The sequence below is a fragment of the Zosterops lateralis genome (genome assembly GCF_965231275.1).
Source record: "Zosterops lateralis genome assembly, chromosome: 6".
NCBI classification, from domain to species: Eukaryota; Metazoa; Chordata; class Aves; order Passeriformes; family Zosteropidae; genus Zosterops; species Zosterops lateralis.
In genome coordinates this window covers 33,174,497-33,198,653 of record NC_139761.1, presented here as the reverse complement: position 1 = coordinate 33,198,653, position 24,157 = coordinate 33,174,497, and the positions used below count along the sequence as shown (strand labels likewise).

The window sequence follows — 24,157 nt, the reverse complement described above, 5'->3', positions numbered from 1 at the left end:
AAAGAATTTAGAAAGTCTCAAAATGTACTCATTTAGAGTTCACATCCCATTTCAGAGAGTTGAGTAACTCTAAAACTATAGGGTGAATAAAAAAAAAAAAACCCAAAACCTAAAGAAACCAAACCAGACCCCAACATCCCCCCTGCACTTTTCCAAGTGGAACTGGAAACTGAATTTGTAAAAATAAACTAGGCTAGGAAACATTTAATAAGCCTTCTTCACAGTCTCACCAGCTAAGTTAGAAAAGCAAAATAAAACTCTTTCCCTCTTAAATATGAAGATTTCCACATTGACTATTGAGGATATCCACTCTTATTGAATGGATCACATAGGCCCAGTGATGTGCAGCAATGCTACACAAAAGCTACACTTCAGCTGTTTCAGTCTTGAAACAAAGGTAGCAGTAAATCAAACTTCCACCAACAGCAGGGAAAAAAACCTCTCAAATAGCCCATCATACTTTAAAAAGGAACAAATAGGAAAAAGCATTTTTATTTGCTTTCTTATTACACAAATGCAAAATTTGCACCATGTTTCATGCTGTTGTTATAAGCACTTCAAATAACTGTGTTTTGTTCTGATAGAATTTCACATCAGTGTAGGAAAATTTTGCCGAATCACCCAAAACACCAAAACCAGTAAATACCTCCTGAGGAAAAATGGCAGAGCCAAAGTCAATTAAATTTTGCTTTTATTCCTGAAGCTTAAGGTATTAGATTTGGAAATTGAGGCACCAAAATGCAATTACTATTTTCACACAATCAACACAGGAGATGGAATGCAGGACACAATCAGACTCGTGAGAGAGGCCTCATCCTGTGCCACCTACCTCCAGGCAGCATGGGGTATTAAAACATCACAGCACACTGCAGCAGCACTCAGAATTTTATTGTCCTGGTTTATAAAAAGAGGATCCCTCAGTGCTGCTTTGTAGTGAGCCAATTAGTTCCTACTCACACCACTGCCTCTCACTAACTGCTTCTAGAATGAAAAGTGGATTCTCCAACTTTTTTTCAGTTCCTTTCTATAACACTCATCCAACATATTCAATACTGGTTGAGATATCTCTCCTAAGTCTCGATATCCATTCACTGAAGTTTGAAATGCTCAATTTCAGCCTGCACATGCAAGAACCATCAGTGATATTTTGTAACTGAAGTTCACCCTTTAGCTGCAATTTGGTGTATCAGCTTCCAGTATCTAACTGCTAATCAGGCACATTAAAAAATTGAAGTTTAACATTACTCCATTCCTTACCTTCCATTTGGTCCTGATCTTCTTTTCTGCTGTAATAAAATGACAGAAAGAATCATCATGCCTACTCCAGCACACTGAGGAAACGTGGTTTTACAGCAGACATTAATATGACTACCCTCCTCAGAACAGTTGTATAAAAATCCAACACCTATCCTTACCTGTCCTTTTCAACACACTGCCCTGCCCCTAATCCCTTCTGTTTGGAAATCTGAGATTCTGCCTCTGTATTGATGTATTTCAACTGCACCAAGTAATTGGCTCTTATGACCCTCTGCAGGAAAAGCACAGTTGCATACATCAGAAAAAAGCCGACACCGAGAACAAGAACTGCCCAGTATCAGGACATGTCAGAGCTAAAATGAAATCTTTGGTATCCAAGTCTCTGTCCTTAAGATTTAGTTGGGTTTGATATACAAATGAGGCAAGTATAAAAAAATCCCAGACAATTAATTAAAATCTGGCAGGTGGCATTCAAGCACAGTGTTGAGCTCTGCTGGCCTAATCTGGCAATGTAAGAACCATTCTGACACAGACTGTTCAGCCGCATGTGACCGCTTGTTTTTTCAGATTCCTCTTCAGTTCTGCACAGTTGCTCTTTTCCTCTAGGAAGCCTGCTGATACTGCCATAGTGGATACTACTATCTGCAGGCTTGATAGGAAAAGGGGAAATGCATCTGAAAGCATGGCTGGAAAGGGTAAATCTTCCTCTTTGTGACCCTGTCAAGCCTGCTCAAGGTCACAGAGAGTAAAACTCTTTTCAGCTGCACTTTACGCCAGCTAGCCCGTGTACACATAATGAATTTCAGTCCAGTTCTCAGCTGAAAGCAACCACATCATGAAAATCTGTCATCACAGCTGTCCCTTTTATTAAAGGCAGTTTCAAAGGCTATCTAATCAGAAACTTGCTTTTTAATTCCCAAGGGTTTGGGGAGCCATAATCAAGGGATTATGGAAAAACTAAAACACTGATATGTTCAGCAGAGCTAGTCAACATGCAACATTAATCCAGGAGCTGAGTATACTGCAAGGAACTTTGTCACACTTTTGTACCAATTTGTGCCATATTTTGCATCAAAGCATTCAATTCTTACGGTAGTGATTAATTGATGCTTAAAGAATTACTGATACTTAAAGAATGAAAGAATTTGTTGCCTGACCCTCCAATGTTCTTTCCAATGCGAAAAGTAAAGTGAGGCATAAGGAACATTCTCACAGTACCAAACCTGAAAATCCCAACAGATGGGGGACAAACAGCTGATGTTACATTATCCAGAAAAATCCAAATGCTTATGTCTCTCTCATTCCATTCATGCACTCTGCTGAAAATTGAGGAGAACTAGGACAGAAGGACTTACATGCTTGTGTCTTGCACCAAGCCAGGCACATTTTCTCTGTTGTAGTAGCTATAGCATTGATCACACACACGAGACAGATTTTCTCTGCAAGCTTCTATTTCCATTTTCTTGGTGGAGCATGAGCTGCACACCAGCCTGCCACAGCGCCTGCAGTGATGGCGCCTGTTAAACTAAGCAAAAGAGACCATGGATGAGGCACTTAGAGAATTTACTAAAGTCCCCTCCTGTGTCTCTCTCCACTCGTGAGTAAACTTATTCCATTTAAAAAGAGAAAACACCATGCAGGAAAAAGCTTTTCAGAATTACACAGTGATTGATTCTCTCTGTTAAAATTACTTAATTCTTTTGCATAGCAAAGAAAAAAAAAATCAAACCCCAAACCCAGAGGCCAGTATTTAAAATATGTTTGCAGCAGCCTTGGGCTTCTATTACTTCAATTATCCCAGTTTTGATCACAAAGCTAATTAGATGTCCTGGGAAAGTTAAAAGCTCTTGACTATTTTTCTGATACCATTGTAGAAATTTCCAAATTCAAATGCAACAGATACTTTTGAGGAAACACTACTGTTTCTAAGCAGCAGAAGATAACAGACTGCCAGCACACCTGCAAAATTAAAACTTAATATTCTCCCTTAGAGCACCAATGCAGTTGCTCAAGTACTCTGTGAAAAAATTGTTTTTAGAAAAGTGTTACCAACAGCAAAGATTTAATTTTCTATACTTGTAATCCAAATCATACAGTGATCATGTTATTTCTTGCCAGCAGAGTCAACTAGAGAGCCTTTTGGAAAGTTAATACTGCTGCTGTTACACATTTTTGAGATCCCATAGTTGTCTTCTCTCTGATGACCAGATTTCCTCTTTAGGCTCTACCACTTCAGGGAACTCTGCAAGGAGCCAACTGTTGCCAGTCTCCTCAACCACTCTAAATAGAAACCAATGGTTAAATAGCAAAGGATTGGCAACCTTGTCAGGCCCATGGTGATGCAGAAAAACCTGCTAAAGTAGCTTGGATCTTTCAGGAAAAAGACTATGAGGAAGTGCTCATATTAAGGTCACAGTTCTAGGAATGTCTGTATTTCATTTTTGCTCCTTACCATAGTAAAGCGCTCAGTTTTGCAAACCATACATATTGTTTCAGTGTCATCAGGTATCCATTGCTGCTTTGGGGGTGGCTTCTCAGGAGGCACAAATTCTTGAGGAAACAAGTTGTGCTGCAAACTTCTGTCTCTGGGACTTGCAGACATGGTTACACCTGAAAATGAGCAAGGCCAAGAAAAATATGGAATGGGATTTAAGCTCTTTAATAGAGCCTCAAGTACCAGAGAACACTATAGACTCAATGGGGCTATAAGATCTTTCTGCCTCACAAGATGACTACTAGCATTATCTTTCAGCTGGGCATGGCAGAATAACATTGTATAAGGAATATATATGTTTTAAATTAAGACTGTAGGATTGTAAACTTACAGTACTTCAATGCTGACAAGCAAGAGAATGTACTTAATAAGAGACCTTTACCATAACAATTAGAGAGGTATAAGACGTGTCATCATCTGTTCTTGTATCACAAGCAGAGACTTGGAGGAGGAAGAAAAAAAATACCATGGATACCATTGGATACCAAAAAAGCACTACAGCATAAAATAGAATCTTTACTGGAGAATGGGTTGGATACCGGTCAGCAGGTGGTGGGCAATTGTATTATACAGCATTAGTTCTTATTGGGTTTTGTTCTTCTTTTCCATTTTTCTTATCTTCTTTTTTATCATTGTCATCCATCATCATTAGTATAATTTACCTGATTTCAGTTACTAAATTGTCCTTACCTGAACCCACAGGCTTTACCCTTTTCCAAATTTTCTCTACATCTCACCTGTGAAGAGGCTGGTGGGGGAATTATCAAGCATCTGTGGTTGCTGCTGAGGTTAAACCCCAACAGGCACCAAGATCTTAACCTTACCAGTAAAGCTGGCAGAAGACAGTTCTGATGATCCTGATTTAGATGATGCTTCACACTCCAATACCTGACTGAGACTTTCTTGAATACGTATCAGAGAATCTAGGGCAAAGGGAAGAAAGGAGGGAAAAAAATCAGAGGACAATACTGGTCAATACACCTATCTGTTCTCAAGAAGATTAGAGGAATCCATTCACAGGAGTAAGTAAGAAGGTCAGCACAAAACAGGACTACCTATGGAATTACATATTACTGTTTGCAAGCAAATTAGTCCACAGCAAGTAATGCAAAACTGTATAAAATTCGATTATATAAAAAACAAAGACAGGGATCCTTATCAAATCAAGGGAGTAATGAAAGCTATAGGAATAATACAGCAGAGATGTGAAAACAATTGGTTAATACAAAATACTCATGGCAAATATTAAATGCTTCACATTACAGTGGAAGGAACATGCATACTTGCAAAGTTATAGACCGTTTGGCAGGAAGAGATAGATAAGTCTGATGTTTTTATGTTAGCAAGAGCTGCATCTTTAAATCAAAAAATGAAGTCATCACTTGGAAACTAGCATAATGCAAAATGGTACCAGATCAGCAGGTATAAACAGATAGAGATAGGTACAGAATCATACGTTTTTAATACAGTGACACAAAAGCACTGGAATAGATCTGCAGCACCCTCTGCTGCTCCAGTTCTAAAACCTTAAAAGAAGCCAAGTGCAAGAGACTCAAAGACAACATGGATGAGAAGGGATTTTTAAGCCAGAAAGGAGAACCACAACAAGATTGTTAAACAGAACTACAAGTCTAGAAGCTTTCTATTTAAAAGGAATAGCATTCAGGAGGAAATACTACAGAAGACTAAATCCCCATTCTACTTGAGGGAAGATGTAGTTGGCTACAGGCTTTAGAAATGTTTAAGTTATCAGTGACTTTGCATTAAACAGGAGTAAAATAAAACTTATCAGTATTATACAAGAAAAGAAACCTCAATAACGAACAACAGAGAAAAGTCTGAGAAACTTTTGGAGCTGTTGGTCCTTGAAAGCATCTATTTACAAGAAAGGCAAAGACTTTAAGAACATGTTCTGGGCTAGAGGGAGACTGGAGGCACACACCTAAAAAATGTAATGGCACAATTGCTGAAATTATTCTGGGAGGATTTTGGCCTTGCTTTTCCAAAGGAAAACCAGCATTCTGATAGACAGTTACCTGATCTCTTTTCTTTTAATGTGAAAGGGAAGTTGAGAGCTTTTTCTGCGTACTTGGAAAGCAAATTGTCAATGTCTTCTACAGTAAAACCAATTTCCTGCTCAGCTAAAAGCTGGTGCAGTGTCTGCACAGCTACAGCTACCCAGTCCACCTTCATATTCATGAGGAGCTGCTCCAACATGAGCAGTGGCTTTGAGGAGAGATGGAAGTAGTTAACACGGGAGAGCTCAGGCAGAGTCAGCAGCACCTGAGACACAAGGAAAAAATGGATCATAAAATTACACACCTTTAAATCTGTGTTTCTGTGAGATTAAAGACAAGAAACTAGAGCAATAACTTATGCAGAGAATGGAATGACAGTTGGAGGTCAAAAAAAGGAGGTGGGACTTCTCCAAGACCAATTCCTACTTCTGTTAGAGAATTACTGAGAGGATTTGCAGAATCACTTAGCTTCTGCTTTCCATTCTATATAACACTGCCTCATTTCAGAGGATATGGAAGGGTGGAAAACCTTTTGTGACCCTGTGACAAGTATGTTCAACCAGAGTACAGCACATTCTCTTATTAAAATAAACTTATAAAAAGCATATTAGCCCAATCCTTATCCTTCTATCATTTGAGGAAATGTTAAGAGGAGAATATAAGAGCAATTCTCCTCTAGAAGGACAGTTAATATGGATGCTTTTCAAATTAAGTCACGTCTTCAGAAGAAACAAGTAAAGGAAACAGGCAGCCCAGGAAATATACTGTTGTGACATACACTGGAGCAAGCTGCTGTTTATAGTCCTACACCAAAACAGACATTATCAACAGCACTCCATTTTGTTTACATGTAACACATTCAACTAAGGTAATCTTCTGATTAATGCATCTATTCCCAGGCTGAGCACAGAACCTGTGTGACTTCTGTAAAGGCAGTGGCCATCCAGAAAGAGGAGTAATACTCTCCAACCTCTGGAAGGCACTTGGGAGAAACATGAAGTCAAAAAAACTACATATGGGTGGGCATATGTAGGACACCTGGTATTACTGATACAGAGAGTAAGCTGAGGATACTTTCTTCTTCATTTGGGACAAAGATAGCAATAATTCTAATAAACTCCACCATTTTATTTTATTCCACTCTATTCTGTTTCAGCCTGTGTTGTTCCTCCACTCCCCACAGCTCAAACACAAGACTGCTTTGTTCATAATATAGAACTGCAAAAATGGAGAAAGAAAAGAGAAGCTTTAAGCCATCTCTGATTTTCCTTTGGATCCTGAGACTCAGGATCTCACCACCAGATGTGAGAATGCTCTGGTAAAACCTACAGGCTTTTTATATTACAGAAATATTCTGCATTACAAAATTACTTATACAGTTATTTATTGCAGTTAATCCCTCAAGGCAAGGGTTTTACTGACCTTTGATCCTATATAGAGTGCCTGGATTTCATTCCGCCGTGCTGCTGTCAGACTGGCATAGAAGTGAGCTGTGAGGTAATCAGCCAAGAAGTGAGAGGCTGCTAAGTTTGGGTGCTGGTCAAGGGACTGTTCACTGATGGCAAGGCAAACACCAGGGTCTTCGATTCTTTGTAAAAGCTACAAAACCAAACAAAACACAGTGAAACCCTACAACATTCCTGGAAGGCCGCCTTTTGTCCACGACAGCTTATTACCCTACAATGTTCCAGCAAGCAAATTAATTCACCCTCTAAGTGACAGCTCCATCATTATCAAAACCAAAAATGTTCCCACCACTAATTTGAGCACTGAAGCGCAGCTGACCAATTCTTGTTATTATTATCACTTCTGATTCTTCTGCTTAAACAGCAATGATATGCTTCATTATGATTTTTCAAATGAAAGGAGCCTTGTATTTCCATGTAAGTGACATTTATGCTATTAGGTCCAAGAACTAAATTGCCAAGCTGGATTTTTACTTAAGCAGAACAGGGGAGAGCTAGGATCCTAAAAGCTTATCTAAGCAAATAACATCTTTAAGGGTGGAACCAAAAAGACCATGAAAACACACACAAGTGAAGGCAGAGAAAACAGCTGTAAACTTATTTGATCTGTGGATATGAGACTGAGAGCATCTTGCTCTTACCTGCAATGCCTTTTCCATGTCTCCCATCTCCAGTAAGTGGAGAAGGTGCTCACGGTGAAGGTTGATCAAGTCTTCTCTCGGGACAGGATACAAATGTCCCCATTCCTCACACAATTCATAATCCTGAAGAATGAAAAAAAAAAAAAAAAAAGTAAAAACAAAAGGACAAACTCTACCTTCCCTGATACAGTTGTTTCTCCCAAAGTTCTGATCAAGAGATTCTGTAGCTCAGAGTCCTCTCCCAGACTAAAAAAAATAAATTACATTGACAAGGGAAGATGATAGTCAATTTCATCATTCCCAGCCTGCATTTAAAGTGCCTCGTTTACCTTACAGTAAACAAGTTCATTTTTCAGAAAGTCACTTAAAGCCAGCCAGGTTTACAGTATTAGCATTTACCTAATAATCAAATCTATATTATGACCAAAATTACACTATTTTAAAATCTTCAAAATTGTAAAAGAAAAGAACAGATTATATCTCAGAGTAAGAGTTTTAACTAAAACTTAAGAATTATTAATTACATGTAAATCTTGATACTAAACACAGATCTGTATTTGTTTCTGTAGTGCAGAGCTGAATAAAGGAATACTTCCTCCCAAGGTAATCTCCAGTGATCACTGTTTTAAGATACTATTTCAATAAATTTATTTACTCAAAGTTTAATGCATTCTAATTCAATAAAATTCACATGATGATGTCTAACCTTTGCTTTCAGAATGATATTCATGACAGCCTGGGGGTCATCAGTGCAAGCTTTTTTCAGATCCTGCCAGTCATTCCACAATGGTTCATTTTGCACATTCAAAATCTGAAAAAGTTAATATAGAGTAGCACAAAACTTAGAACTTTATTTTATGGCAATCAATAGCCTAAGAAAACAGCTGAGCTGATCGCATCAAGAGCTGCTTCATAGAACAAAAAATTCAAAAAGGAGACCCAAGTTTATCTCTAGCCCTTTGCAGGGATGATGTAATGCCCTTGTACTCAAAAAAAAAAAAAACTTCTCAGTTTTCACAGATGTGAGTCTATAAAGCACATATATATAGGAAGGATTAGATGGCAGTAATTATGGATGTAAAAGTACACGTTCACTGCAGATGTCGCTGGCACTAACAGAGAGACAACTGAGCTGTCAGTTAGCAGAACTCCCACCAGACAGAACCCAGCAGGGATGGCTCCTTATTTTGCCTTTTGGCTTTTCAGTCTGTGTTGAACTTCAGGCCAGCCTGTCTGACTTAACCTGGGTATCTGTACTATGCTGCAGTTAGAAGAACTGACTGCAATACAAACTTGCTTCTTGGACCACCAGTCTTGTACATCACCTGCACTTCTCAAACTTGTGAAATGATTAACTGCCATGGAAAGCTTCCAGAAGCTCTAGAATTTGTATAGAATGGAAAATACTTTGCAAAACAATCAGACTTACACAAACGTTTATATCTAAACATGTTTGCAGATCTGAATGCTAATAGGCGAGTGGGAAAGTTATGAAGGATGGAAGCTGAGTGTTAATTGGATACTTCACATGAATTGTTCTGGATAAAACTCTGATAATCAATAAAGAACCAAGGGCTAAAGCTTTTCAGAGGATAAGCAATATTTGCTTCCTGCTGCCTGTTTCATCTCCCTGGTTACTTGAAGAATGACTGTACCTTTTGATAAACCTGAAGTTCTTTCTTCCTGCTCTGCAGATTGGCTTTTAGCTCCTGAGGTATGCCCAGATCAGAAATGCAATAAGCTAGAATTTCCAAACAGGCATCAAGGGGCCACTTGTCCAGACAGCGCAAGGCCAGTCTACTTCTCAACACTGCATTTTTTACTGGGAACAAGTATTGCCAACCATCCTTATCTGTGAAGAAAACAAAACATTTATTTGAAATTCAGTTTCTATAATTCGGAAAATAATTTTAAAATCCTTATCCTTACTGGATCACATCAACAAAAGAAACACTGACAGAGCTGAAAAATCTTCATAAGAGTCATCCCAAGTATCACATTCTGGGAAACATCAAAAGTTAGCATGAGACTATTCAGACTCCAAAAGGCATCTTTCATAGATCACATCATCCATGCATGACAATGACACTGCTGTAAGAGATGCTCCATTAACAGTACAATTATTACTGTGCCCAGATGTATTCAGCTCTTCACATAAAAATAACACCACAGATGCATTCCAGTTCTCTTGTACTAAATTGGTACACAAATGATTTATACATTTGTGAAACAGAAACAATCACCAGAGAAAACAAATTTAGGATGAAGACAGGAAAATTATCTATTTCCGTCTCCAGGTTTGCCCAAGGACCACTACTTTAGTTTCTACGTCTTCATCCAGGCTGAATTCTTTATTAAAAAAAAAAAAAAAATTAAGGAAAAAAGAGGAAAGAAAGCCTGACTTAATCCTTCTTACCTTCAGCAGCTGCACAACTCAGGACAGCATCCCTCACATTGACCACTTCCTCCATGTCCTGACTGTACAGATCCAAGACCTTCAGAGCTCTGTCCCAATCCTTTGCTGCAAGAGCTTGTTCAAAGACTCCCATTAATACTTTAACAGCTGTGGTGGAATGTAATCCCAGGAGAACCAGAGACATGTATGCCTTGCCAGAGAAGACAGCAGCCAAACTGCCATCTTCCTCTTGATTCCAAAGTGGGTTAAACATAGCAAGAAGAAATCGTTCCAATATTGGGAACTCCTTCAACAATGCCTCACACTCCCTGGAAATCTGTTCCAAGCCTAAGGGCACCTCCCGTTTGCCCCGAAATTCCATCCAAGACAAACCTGATTTGTGAATTTTCTGTACATTAGATGCACTGAGACATGCCACTGTAGCCATTAGCTTTGATTGAGACTTCAGGAAGTCCAGGGAGGAGGCAGTCAGTGTGTGCTGGCTCAAGTCATTCAGAGAGGATGAGGTCTGAGTGGAGATATCCTCTGAGGTCACTGCAGTATTGTGAATAGGTATTTCAACATCTGGCAGGCAGTGGTAGGCACACTGGTGTGTCAGGTTGCTGAAGTTTGTCAGAAGAGACTTTGCCTGGCTGTTTTGCCTTGCACTGCATAAGGACAGTGGTTCACAGCAAGAGTTAACAATGACTTGCTGCACATTCAGGTTCAACTCTTCTTTAGCCAAGAGAGAAGAAAGTCTGTAGGATTGAAAAGAGAACCAGCTTACCCAGCACATATAAAAGGTACTTTATAATTATGTATTTTAATAAATCTTCCAAATGCTTTGAGAACACAAGCCTCCTAATATTCTTCACAGGTACATACACAAGAAGATTGCATATACTATTTTAACTCAGAGCTTATGCTGCCATTCCTTTACCTTAAGAAAAGGAACTTACTCCTCAAACATTGAATTTTAGCTAAATGCAAGCTACTAAAATAGTTTACCATTAGCACTCATCTTTTTAGAAGCTACCTCATGAAATCAGACAGTTTCCATGCCCACCTAATTCAGCAGCTGCAATGGAAGGAGTCTAGATTATCCAGTTTACCTGCTGACCAGGGCAAGAGTCATGCCCAGTATTCTTAATAAGACCTACTAGCCTACTTTATTGTATTACATTGACAAGCTGCAAGTGCACTCCTCTAAACCGCCACATAGTTAAAAAAAAAAAAAAAATCCACATAATTTCACTCTCACTTCACAACAGATAGTAATTGTTAAAAATATGGAGCCACTGTTCTTCCCATCAAAAATCTTCAGGCTGACGGAAAAGGCATTGCCTAAGCTCCTCCCTGCACACCAATCCTTGCAGCATCAAGTGATCACCCGGTGGGACACAGCAGGCTGTACCACCTGTGATAAGTAGCCAAAGAATTTAATCATGGCTGATGTAAAAGTCACCAATATCAAAATAACCTAAATGAGTGCATAGTCTGAAAAAACACTGACCTGTCAGGATGAACTTGTTTCTCAAAAACAAGCTGGGAAAGCAGCTGAGATGGACTCTGCTGTAATAGTATGAAAGGGTTTCCCACTTTCACTTTTGCAGATACACCTTAGGGAAAAAAACACCAGAATATTTATTATAATACAAACACATTAGCTGAATACACTGACCAACTTCTATTTTAGGAATATAAATTTTAAGGCCATGAGTCTAAACCACTTTGACTAAATTCACAGAGTTCTAAATTCACATGAGAATGGTAAAATCCAGAGTAAATTGTAAGGCATTTGTGATTATGATAAGTCTCTGAATCTTGCAACATTATGTTGGACATCTTACCAAAACAAGTGGAGCAGAGATTCTTCAGCCTTTAAGCCAGATATAGGTTCAAACAGTTTTTTCAAACTTTCACCAAAATATATATTTGTTGTGAGAAGTAGAAAACATTCAGAATTATTTTCTGATGAGTCTCTGGATGTAGATTCGTGAGTCCATACTCTATCGAAGTCAGTTAGCAAGGGCAGAGGGAACTCACAGTTGTACAGGTACTTTTATAAAGGAGTCAAACCCTGGCCACTACTGCTGGAAAGCATTTGTATCCACTACTGAGTTATGTCAAGTAACTTTGGACACATTCTCCTAAGTTTACCTTTTCCTTTCATCTTCCAATACAGTTACATTTCCCCCAAACTCACCCAGCCCTTGAATATTTTTGTGGAATTTTTGGCTTTGGCAGTTAGCCAGCAAGGACTAAATCATGTCCATGCAGAAGTTACAGTTGGCATGGCAGCGATGTGAGCTGAACCAGCATGTCTGCAAACAGATCTTTGCCCTTTTTTCTTATCCTCTTAGGAAGGTATTCCCTGAAATCAGTACTGTGGGATTTTCTATTAGTGCAGCTCAATTAATATCAACTTTAAAACACAGATAAGCATTTTCACTCCTAGCACAGTGAATTGTTCTGCTCTTCTGACATCTTTATGTGCTGACAGTACATTCCTTCTCATAGACCACCATTATCTGCTGATTCTATTAAAAAATTCTGTCTGGTTACCTCTGCATAGCCTTCTACACACTCTTTTCTTATCCCTGTGGAGCAGCAGGGTGCTTGCTGCCTCTAAGGGAACTGTAAATTATAAAGTATGCTGATCCAATGGATGCAAAAATCAATCTTTGCCTTACGAGGTGAGTGCTAAGGTGTTTTAGATGTCAAGGGCTGTTTGTTTTGTCTCCTCTCTAAGTAGAGTGCAGAGTCTGGGTCATAGTCAGGATTTCTGTTCTCATTTTCCCACTGACATCAACTATTTTTATGTGATCTGTGGGTGGCATAAGTGTTATGAAATTAAAGAAAAAAATAATAATCAGTTGAAATCAAAACACAGGTAGTAGGTACGTTTGGCAAGGAAACATTTTTGCACAATTACTTTCCAGAATTACGCCAGACTACACAGTCTGAGTATCTTCACCCAGGCTCAGCCTTTCCAGCAGAAACTCCTTACCCAGCTCTGCATTCAAGCTTCGTAACACCACAGCAGCCAGAGTAGTGATGTAGTCAAGGAAGGCCTTCACAAAGTTTGTCTGCATGTTGTTCTCTGGCATGGTTTGGGAATGCTGGTCAAGAGTTCTCAGCAGGAGCTGTGTTTGGTTCCAAACCAGGTGCTTCTCCAGCTCCACGGGTTTGAGAGAGCCCTGTTCCACCAAGGCGCCAAGCAGGCTCCCTTTAGAGTCTGGTTTAAGAGAACAGATGCACATCCAAGATTCAAGGATTAAATGTCAAGAAGAAAGGAGGCAGAGGGGTGGGAGAGAAAGAGAAATGCTTTAACTTTATTTGCTCTCTGCAATTACAGATCTCAGTATAAGCATTTTAATTTAACTGAAAGGAAGGAAAATTTTTATTATAAGCATTACAATTCAACTAAAAGCATGAGAAATTTTCACAGCAGAATAAAACTACAGTTCATCTAAATTGGTAACCACAGCTCTGACAAGTTAGAACTATATTAAGGCAGACCTAAAATATATTTAGTTCTGTGTGATTAACATTTATTCTAAAACACAGGTGCTGACCAATACTTGAGGTCCATAACGTTTAGGTCTTAGAGCTCTCCTAAATTTTTACTCGTAAGTATTTTAAGAACACCAAAATGCCATTTAGAAATTTGGTGAATAGAAGAGAAACACTAATGCTATATAAAGAAGAGAGCTGTAAGAAAAAGCAGCTGTGGTAGGGTATGACAGTCCTATGAAAATTGGAAGGTATTATGATATGACAAAGGTTTTAAGTTTATCTCCATTTTGTTATTAAAAAAAAGAGAAAAAAGCAAGAGTAAAAATAATTATCTATAAAGTGCCATGTTAAAACACACTTAAAGAATTCCTTGCTAGGACTGCATAGAAATAGGATAAATAACATCTCTGACAAGTTCAGAATTTTAGCTGTGAAAACAAATATAAGAATTACAGATAAATTTTACTCTTTGTATTCATGATTTTTAAAATATGTATTAGTGCATATGTCAAAGAGCATTACTACTGGATTTATTGCTGTCTGGAAAGGCCAAAGCAAAAATTTAGATGCCTATATCAATCAGTCTTTATGGTCACAAAAATAACTCACCCACAGAAGATTCAACATATGTCAGTGCATTTAGGATAAGATCCACATTTTGTGATAAAACAATTTCATTAGTAATACTTTCTTCAGTCAAGGCAGGGTAGCAAGCTTGCAGAAGGTCTACAATACTGCATCGAAAATGACTCCCTATTTTCTCATCTGACACCTCTACAAAGAGAGAGAAAGAAACAGCAACTATAACAAAGACACAAGTATTTTTGCATAGAAGAAGGCCCACAAAACCAGAAGTGTATTATAATACAAAAAACCAGAGCATTTCAGATTATTCAGAACTGACCTCTGGTCAGGTCCCCCTCGCCTTTTTTGTTATAAATACTAAGCTAAAAAATGGGAAGTTCAAATTTACATAGCAACAGAAGACAAGAATTTGATTTAAGCACATTTCAACAGAAAGCCTTATCAGCAAAGCATACTACCTGGTCTGGATTGACCTTGCGATGTGCTGGAATAGTTGAGAATTCTACTTATTTGCTGGAGAACTGCTGGAAAACCCTTTATACCTTCAGAGTGCAGTAAAACAAAGTCAGGTCTGTGGCCTGGAAAAGTCATGGTGCAAAGGGAGACAAAATCAAAGTTAGGAGTGGAAAAAAGAGACACTAACATGAAAGTACAAAATGAGATTTAATTAACACTTGGGTTAGCACAAACAACACAGCATAGAGAGGCATTTTCATTTATCAGCCCATGCTGATAAACATAAAAATCAAAAGCATACCCCGAGTTTCAAGGCTGCTGTAAAGTCTTCTTTCTGCTGTCTCCAGAAGCTGTTTGCATGTCTTCCAAAGATGGCACTGAGTACAAGCTAGGTCAAATGCTGCCATTGCTGAAGGACTGAGGTCCTCAAGGACTTCTCGCAGAGGATCAGTGTGCTCCAGCTGGATGTTCCTGATCCAGAAGTTCTCTTGAAGAGTAGGGGCAAGACTTCCAGAAGTTGCAAGCAATTTATCAGTAACATCCGAGATGGAATAAAATACCATACCTACACATGTCATCAAAAACACACAATCACTGGTTAACAGCATAATTAGATCAGATCCTGTAATAGGTAATTATTTTTTAATCCTTACAGAAAGTAATTCCATAGGTAGCCTGCTTCATGGACCAATCAATTACTGTAGCATGGATATAACTAACTGGGCATCAACAGCATTCATAGTCTCTTTCTAACTCAAAGAACCACAATTTACCCTTCTGAACAAACACTACTCTCTTTTTGACAGCATTCAAGTTGCTTTTTCATGTTTACCAGTTCTCCCCAATCCTTTGTGACAACTCAAAAAGCCCAGTCCTTACCAGCTGCTGCTGCATTCCCAATAGCTTGCAGTGTTGAACGGCCACTGCCAGATTTCCTGATGCCTCCAGTGCCATCTGATGCTTGATTCTCAATATTGTGCTCCACTCTTGCCATTTCTCGTACTGCCTCTTGGTAACGCTCCATGAAAACCAATTCACCATAGCAAGGGGAAGTCTCCAGATTAAACATCAAAGCCACCTTCCAAAAGTAACAATAGATGTAATTACACAGCATGCCAAATGAAGTTTTCAAAGGTCAAAGGGCATGGGGGGGGCAGGAGGCTTTAGAGGAGACAAAGGAATAAAATAAATACTTTCACATTCCCAGACACAACAGGCTGAAATGGTGGGGTTTTCTCCTAGAGTTTCAAGTGTCTGAAAATAAAAGCCCCTCAGAGATGTTTTTCAACAATTATTATAAAGCTTATCTATTATTTGCTGCAGGACTAGGGCTGAATTAATTTTTACAAGCCATACCTTTTGGAATTACTCTTCACAACTTCAATACACTATGTAATAAGAGATATCTATCAAGTTTGCCTCCAAAGTAGATAGTTTCAAATAAAATCTTATTCAGCAAGGAATACCTTCTCAAAATTTAGACAGAGTAGCTAAGCAGAGCTATGCAAGTCCCTATTATAAAACCAACAACAGAATACAAACCAAGCTTGAATGCTTTATCATCAGTGATATTGAAAATAAAGACAAAAGAGCAAAAAAAAAAAGCTCCTTTGGCCCTGTAAGTAGGGAAAAGATGAAGTGGCATGCCTGGAATCAAACAGAACAAACTGGCTGAATAGTAGCCTGATGTTAATGATGTTGTGGAAGATGAATCAGGGAAACCCTATAAATATGATTGCTTAGCAAAAGATTATGAAAATATGAAACCTATAATGGAAATAGAAATGAAAGCTAGCTTTGAGTTGTAGGATACCAAGCCTTAGTTACTATATAACCAAAGAACAATGGTCTAGCCAGCTGAAGGAGAATCCCTTTTGATTGAACAATATCCTTCTGCTGGCTGAGGGATCCAAAGGTCAATGTAGCAAAGTGAATAGTCTAAAGAGTAGCTTTTAGAGTTTAAAATGTAACACAGTATAGTAATGTAGTAGTTTTTATAGGTTGTATGTAGATTCTGTAGGATTTATGTCTTGTACTGGTTGGTTAATGTAAATTAGAATATCACCACAAAAAGATATAATGTATTATAACAAGAACTTAGCCTTTTTGCTCTTTACTCTTCCGCTCTTGCCTCATTCCTTCCCTCATGCTCCTCCCCTCTTAGCTTGCCCTCTCTCCCTCTGACCCACTCTCTCTCTCACTCAGACACACTTATAGCTGTGCCTGGCAGCTTAAGCAGAGCTCTTGCACCCACGACCTATACAATAAACTACATGATCCAAGAGCTGCCCTGGACTCCAGAGATCTTGCCCGTCAACTTCCCATCTGCTCCAACAATTTCTACATAATGCAATGTTGAAGTGATATGAAGTGCTCCAGTATGGCTCAGTGGTGAGTATGGCTCATCTGAAACTCAGCCAGGTCACAGCTTTTTACAGAAGATCCACTCATTGATGCACTTCAAGATTTTTTTTTCAGAGCATCAGCTCAAAAGCCACACAGAGAAAGGTATGCACAGCTGTGAGAGAGCAAAGAATCACAAAGATGCAGACTGTCAATTTTTGAGTCTTTCTGCCTGTTTTGAATACCACAAATTTAGTCTCAAAACATACCTCCTTCAAATGAAAGTAATCACTGCTTTGAGTAAGAAACACCTCTGTATCTTTCTACCAGGCTTACAAGTGGAAGAGTGTCACGATTTTGAAAAACTGATTAAATAAAGCAGTCCAGATGCTGCTTCCTCATGAGACTTCACATGACCCCTTTGTGTTATTCAGTCAGTTGAAACACTAGCTCTCATGAAACATTTGCATGCTTTGAGATGCCAGGTGTAGAGAAAGCATTTTTACATAACAAGGCAGAAAACCCCCTGCATCCATGGTATGTTGGTTTGGAATATCTTTGTTCCTTCCACTTGCTTCTACTTCTGAAGTGATTCTTTCACTTGGAAGTCCTATGTTTGCTAAATGCAGAAGGGGCAGCAATTTCATTCAAAAATCGAAATACATCTTATTTACCTGGTGGGCTTCCACAAAGTTTCCTCTCAAAACACAAGAAACTAGCAGTGATTCTGGTGGGGAAAGCATCATAGGAATGAGGGAGTTCTGCTGATGTGGTCTTGCCCTGCTTTCCAATTCACTCAAGCCAGACACACTACTGGTACTTCCCTCTGCAAGACAGAAATAATCAGTATACTATTAGGGAAAACATATTTCACCAAATAACAGACACCTATTAGACAACAGCATTTCATGTATTTAGCACAAAAATATAGGAGCAGAGTTGCAAGCAAGTTTTAGAGTAAAGAACTCAACATAAACATACCGTTAAAAATTCTTGTAACATTTCACTATTTGGTCAGAATTTGTAGTTCAGGTCTCATCCCCGTGTAACACTTTTCAGCAGCTACATGATATGCACACAGTGCCAGGCACTGGTTCAATATGGTTAAAGGGAGAAGTCTAAAGATCTGACCTATAAGATCAGGTCCAGCATGCTTTAACATGTCTTGGCTTACATGACTATCAGTTCATTAGCTTTTTTGATGGTTTGCAGATCACTACATTGCTTGCATACTGTTTCCTGCAAGCCAAAGGTATCAAGAAAAATCCAATTCTCTTATTCCAGAAGAAGACACATGTGCTATCCTGACTAGAAAAGAGTCATCCAAAAATGGGAGCTCTGAGAAGCGAAAAGATATAATTCTGTCCTGCACAAAGCAGTAATTCACATTAACTAGTCAAACAAATTCTTCATCATGCTCATTGAAAAGACAAAGAAAGACTACTTTTGTAGCTTAATACCTGAGGTACTGGTGCTTAGCTCACTACTTGTGCTTTCTAATGATGGACTGGAAGTTCCCTCTTTCACATCTAAAATGGAAACAAATCAAAATCAGCACATTAAATGCACTTTTACTAGACAAGGTAATTAAAAGTTACTGCAAATAAAAGATTGGGCAACCTCAAGGAATATTCAAGATTATCTCATAAATGAGCCACCACTGATATCTATGATAAATGCAATTACTGCTGAGTTGAAGAAAATATTAGGCTAGAGACTATGCTGGGGTGACCCATCAGTGACTCAAGTCAGATATTTCAAAGCTTCTTATTTTGGAACATGCCTCTCCAAAACAAGACATGACTTTTAGAGGCTATATAGAAAAAAGGTGAGGAACACAACTTTCTCCTAAGACTGCCAATTTATGCCACAGATTCCTCTTAATTCACATCCAAGATAATACTGCAACAGGAATGAAAATACACCAGTCATAAGACATAGTGGAGAAAGGGAAAAATTAGTACTGTAGTTGAAGTTCTCCCCCTGCTCCAAATCAGACTACGTATGGAAGAAGTTATTTGTGCAGGTGAGCTTTAGAAAACAACCTCAATCCAAGTGGAACTGGCCTAAGACCCTTCAAACCACTTAGAAAACTAAAGGAAATAAATTCTCTACTCCTAGGACATGAGATCTACTTGCATTCAGCTATGAGCTCAGCAAAATTATGCACGTTTCAGAAGTGCCTTCTCTAAGTCACTTTTTCAACCCACCTGTCTTGTACCTCCGATATCTACTTCGTTTCTTAAAGCTGGAGCACCTGATTAAAGAGCAATATCTCCTGGAGGCTGCAAGCTGATGTTCTGTGAAATATTTAAACAAAAACATTACCAAAGAGCTTTACAGAGGGAGACTCTAAAAACAGTTCAAAACAAGTTTGGAAACTTGCAATATTTAAGGTCCAGACAGTGAAGTCTTTCTTGGGACATGGAGCTTACATGGTCTGAGATACACAATAAGCTACATATGATACAAGACAAAACCTCACAGCAGCAGGGCTAACAGGTCATGGAGAAGAGTGGGAAACAGGTTCCTGAGTGTGTTGTTCCAGCTACTTCAACAATCATCCAGAATAATACAAAACGGAGAGAAAAAAGACCCAATCTTTCTGATTAGAACACAGATCACTTCTGTTGGAAAATGGTGCAAGAACCAGGTAGTCTCTAAGTAGGTCATTCTCCCAGTATCTGCCAAAATGTGCTCCCTCAGTAACATGCTCATGGAATTTAGCTTTGAGATGACTGTTTGGACAGCTGTAACATACCAGAAAGGGCCAAATACAAAGCCCACCTGCATTTCTGTTACTCATCACCACCTTGTATCGCCAGTGAGCTTCAGAAAGGTATTTGGAAAACTGTAACACGCGACTTCCAAAGGCATCTCTGCTTGCAGAAAGATTCAAGCACTCGACAAGCTCCAGCTCTTCACGAAGCACGTTACTGGAGTCCCACGGCAGAGAACTCTGAATTTCCTCTAGGTGACTGAGCAGGAACGTGAGGAAGGCCTCCATGGCTACATCATCCACTAAAAATCCAGTAACACCACTGGTGAAGTGTTTCAGATCCAGGTAGCTTGGCTTAGAGGTTTCACAGCTTTTGCCATCTAATATGGAGTCACAAAGATCTCTGGGATCTGTGTGAACTGTTTGTGCAGCCAGCAGATGCTTCTCTGATTTTTTTTCAGCCTCTGTTAGGTGTTGTGGACTTTGTGAGGTGGAAGACCTCCGGCTGGCACCGCCTTCTACACTCAGAGCAGCACTCTTTTTGTCAAGGTCCTCATCCTCTGCATAGTCCTCAGGTAGAGGAGTCTCAGTATAGAGGTCATTATAAGAAACAAAAAGCAAAGAGAAAATATTCTCCAAAACCTCCAGGCGCAGAGGAATGGGAACACTCCTTAAGAACTGCTGACACTTCACAATGTACTGAGGAAATAGTGAAGAACAATCTGTACAATTAAAAACAAAAATAAAAAACATTTACTACATTTTTCAGGGATTCCTTACTCCAACTTTTGTCTTCTAAGAAAATCTCAGAAGAAGGAACTAACCCAGTGGCCCAGACCCAAACATTCCTCCAAAATCTAAGTAAATATATGTCCAACATTTTACATTTAGAAAGGCAGCATGCCTCCTCCCTCTGAGCAATGGCAATTATTACTTTATTCAATGTTGAGAAATTTAGATTACACCCATTCTAGCCATTAAATCACTTTCAGCTCTGGGAAATCATAATCTCTTACAAAATTATCTGTCACTACAATCCTATATCTAGTATCATCTCCTTTTATTTTTTGTACAATTACGTTAAATGTTTTAAAACAAGGCCAGTAAATTATTCATATCTATTAATACTAAAGATAATAACACCTCAAAGATGTACCATTGTACTTCTTGCAAAGCATCTACAGTCTGCTGAATAAAATACCATATGCACACAGAGTGCAACATTATCCCAACACTCAGCAATAACTCAGAGCCCAGCAATTGGCTGGAGAAGCACATGTTACTGAACCTGAGAAAGGAGGCCAGTCACCTGCTGGTTCTCCCAAAGTTGCATCCTCAGGGATATCACCAAGAAGGCTGTGTAGACAATCCTTGCACTTGGCATGCCTGTGTGCATTCACACAGAGAGCATAGATTGCATACTTCATGGCGCAGAACGCTCGGAAGAGTGCCAGGTTGCGCTGCTGACTCAGGCTGTTTGGGAGTGTGGTCGCTGTGGAGGGAAATCAGGGCAGTGAGAGGGGAGGAGGTAAACAATAAAGCAAGTTAATTTTCTCCTGCAGTTCCTGCACAGCAATACTTGTCCAGTCTTACTTCCCCAGTGCTGTTTTTGTCTCAGCTTTGATCTATCTCACTGTTACTTTTGGAAAAAAAGCCCAAACAACCCAACCCACACAGATAGGGACAGAAAAATCAGGTCTCAATCCCCTTCTTAAAAAGAAAATTTTCTGTGAACTTGTGTAACAGGACCTGGCTACAGCACAGAATGACCAAAATCCCTCACAATGACTCCATTAGCAGTGTGTGGTTAAGCTGTACTGCTGCATTTACAACAGAGGGGCAAACCCGGTTTCACTTCAGCATCTTAAAATTGTGTGCTCTAGTACACAGTAGGTGAGTAGGGAAACAGTGTAGACAGGCTATGATTGCAGTAAGAACAGAGTACCACCACCTCTTCAGATTTATACTAATAAGTAGATATCATGGTTGATTTACAGTGGCTGACACAATAGATCAAATACAATCTCCAACTTATTAAAGAAGAAGTACAGCTCCCACAGTTTCCTTCCCACATTTATGATAAAGGCAAACTGGGGAAGTACTGCACCCACTTCTCCTCCTCTTTGGGGTTTCTTTTGGAGGAAAGGTATCACATGCCAGAGATATGATCCCTTCTTAGCACAACAGAACAGGAGAGCTCCAAATTGTAAAAATCACATCATCATCCCCTTCACCCAGGAACACAATATAGTGTCATATATTATGTTATGCTGAGTTTAGATGAATTATCCATCTACTGTAAAAAGGTTAAAAGAACCTGACAACAAAGAAAGAAAAAAAAAAAAAAAAAAAAAAAAAAAAAAAAAAAAAAAAAGCCCAGAAAGCCCAGACAACCACACAGTGTTAAATTAGTCTTGGAATCCACTGTCCTGTATTCTTACACAGGTGATAGATTGTCCCTATAACTGCTGTCATGCAGGAAAAGCATTAGCTAAGTTACTTTCTTTAAACAAAGCACTGGTACAAAGAGTCTTCTGAACTCTTCTGAAAACTACAGAGCAGCCAACCAAAAGGACTGGGAGAACAAACAGTTGGAAACAGTTGTTCTTTATCACTGCCATTCTAAACAGTGAATGGGACATATAATGGGACAGTGATGGAAAATACAGTGTAGACAGCAGACAGAACTGAGGAGGCATCCAAGTATGAATCCGTTGCAGAACCCACATGGCCACTGAAATTCGACTGTTGCCCAGAAGCTCTACACTAATATGTAAACACCCGAACAGCTCTCAATATCACTGTTTTAAGAGGAATTCAGGCAGGTAAAGCCAGAGATTTGATAAATGCAATCCTCTGGAAAAGAGAAATAGCTGGAGATGCTATAAGACAGACAGTGGTAAACAAAAGTAAGTTTAATACACTTTTGCCTCACAAGTGGGTTAACTTGGATGCAGTGAGTCTGTGTATTTGTACCTAAACCAATCCTTTTCCTTGTACCAATACTGAAGAACAATCCTTTAACTATGGTTTTTCCTATGCCAGAAATACTAACATCTTCTTGAATACTGTAACTCATGAGAAAACTGCCTTATGATGACTGATCAAAACCAGTGTTATTCACACCCTGAACTCAGCTGTTTACCAGAACCACTACTCTGGTTTCACTACTGCAGTTGACAGATATGTACTAAAAAGAAGAGGAAGAGGGCAAAGCACGTGGGGTGATGGGAGGAAAAGTCCTGTTAACACCACTACCTCTGACAAAACAACAGTTTATGACTCCTCTCTTCTCTTTAAGGCTCAAAATAGATTATTTTAAAGGAGATTCCATTAAGCTGTGTTTATAGATCATCTGAATTCTGCAATAATTGCTGGATTGAAAAGAGAAGGAACACTTGTCTTCCAGCATCTCCATAATGAAAAATGTGAAAAACAAGAAGAGAAACTGCAGTTTCTTGAGTTCTTTTTTGCTACAGTAATGCGGCTCCCAGAAGATATGATGGGTCTGCCTCTTCCTGATTTTGAAAGGCTTTGACAGAATTTAAGCAGAAAATAATTAAAATGTAAGAACTGATTAAAATACTCCACAATACCAGCAACAACAAAACAATTTCACAAAGCGGGACATTGAAAATAAGGATCTATATAGAGCCTCAATTCCTGCATCTTTAAAGATTATTCAAGGCAAGTGTCATGATAATTTTAACACCAAAACCTGTAAAAGTAGGAATAGAAACCAACATCACAACAGAATGATAAGGAAGGAGAGAAACCTGCTTCTCACTAGGTAATCTAGAAAAATCTGTGCAAGATCCATCACTGAGAGCTCTCCATGCAACTTGGGTTGAAATTACAGATGTCCAAATTTCCAAACATAAAAGAAATATTTAGAAAATAAATATTGCAGCTTCTTAGGTTCTAGTACCTTCAGGAAAACAGAGCTTCTGTATCATTATTAAGAGGCCCTATCAGAAAACAGTGTATCAGAAAAATGCAGCAGCTGAATCTAGACTCAGGCTGCAATCAAGAGTATCCAAAGAGAGTCACTTGTAAGCGATCCCATGTGTTTAATAGTATTTTAGGTACCCAACTGGAACATGTGAAGATGAGAGAAGTGAGGCAGGAGTGATGTAAACACAGGCTGTAGCTAAGTCTTGTTGATTTAAATACTAAATTTAAATTTGGTAACAGTTAGTATTACAATAACTCCCCCCCCCTTCTTATTTTTTTCAAAACTGAAGATGTTGTAGTACAAGATATT

General features: G+C 38.9%; 1 protein-coding gene across 2 annotated transcripts in view; it reads right to left on the bottom strand.

The window, feature by feature from the left end:
• ZFYVE26 (zinc finger FYVE-type containing 26) overlaps positions 1 to 24,157 on the bottom strand; it is a 46,895-nt gene that overhangs the window by 13,368 nt on the left and 9,370 nt on the right. Inside the window, exons 9-29 of one of the 2 annotated variants that reach the window (XM_083863568.1) lie at positions 21,203 to 21,385; positions 19,962 to 20,615; positions 19,385 to 19,474; positions 18,635 to 18,703; positions 17,849 to 18,000; positions 15,711 to 15,909; positions 15,133 to 15,396; positions 14,834 to 14,953; positions 14,400 to 14,564; positions 13,282 to 13,509; positions 11,785 to 11,890; positions 10,293 to 11,029; positions 9,532 to 9,728; positions 8,583 to 8,687; positions 7,877 to 7,999; positions 7,192 to 7,368; positions 5,788 to 6,034; positions 4,576 to 4,674; positions 3,710 to 3,867; positions 2,613 to 2,782; positions 1,258 to 1,286 (exon numbers count right to left, since the gene is read on the bottom strand). In XM_083863568.1, the coding sequence (XP_083719694.1) occupies positions 1,258 to 1,286; positions 2,613 to 2,782; positions 3,710 to 3,867; positions 4,576 to 4,674; positions 5,788 to 6,034; positions 7,192 to 7,368; positions 7,877 to 7,999; positions 8,583 to 8,687; positions 9,532 to 9,728; positions 10,293 to 11,029; positions 11,785 to 11,890; positions 13,282 to 13,509; positions 14,400 to 14,564; positions 14,834 to 14,953; positions 15,133 to 15,396; positions 15,711 to 15,909; positions 17,849 to 18,000; positions 18,635 to 18,703; positions 19,385 to 19,474; positions 19,962 to 20,615; positions 21,203 to 21,385 (4,272 nt within the window). The remainder of the gene's footprint in view (positions 1 to 1,257; positions 1,287 to 2,612; positions 2,783 to 3,709; positions 3,868 to 4,575; positions 4,675 to 5,787; positions 6,035 to 7,191; positions 7,369 to 7,876; positions 8,000 to 8,582; positions 8,688 to 9,531; positions 9,729 to 10,292; positions 11,030 to 11,784; positions 11,891 to 13,281; positions 13,510 to 14,399; positions 14,565 to 14,833; positions 14,954 to 15,132; positions 15,397 to 15,710; positions 15,910 to 17,848; positions 18,001 to 18,634; positions 18,704 to 19,384; positions 19,475 to 19,961; positions 20,616 to 21,202; positions 21,386 to 24,157) is intronic. The other variant, XM_083863569.1, reaches the window with a different exon arrangement.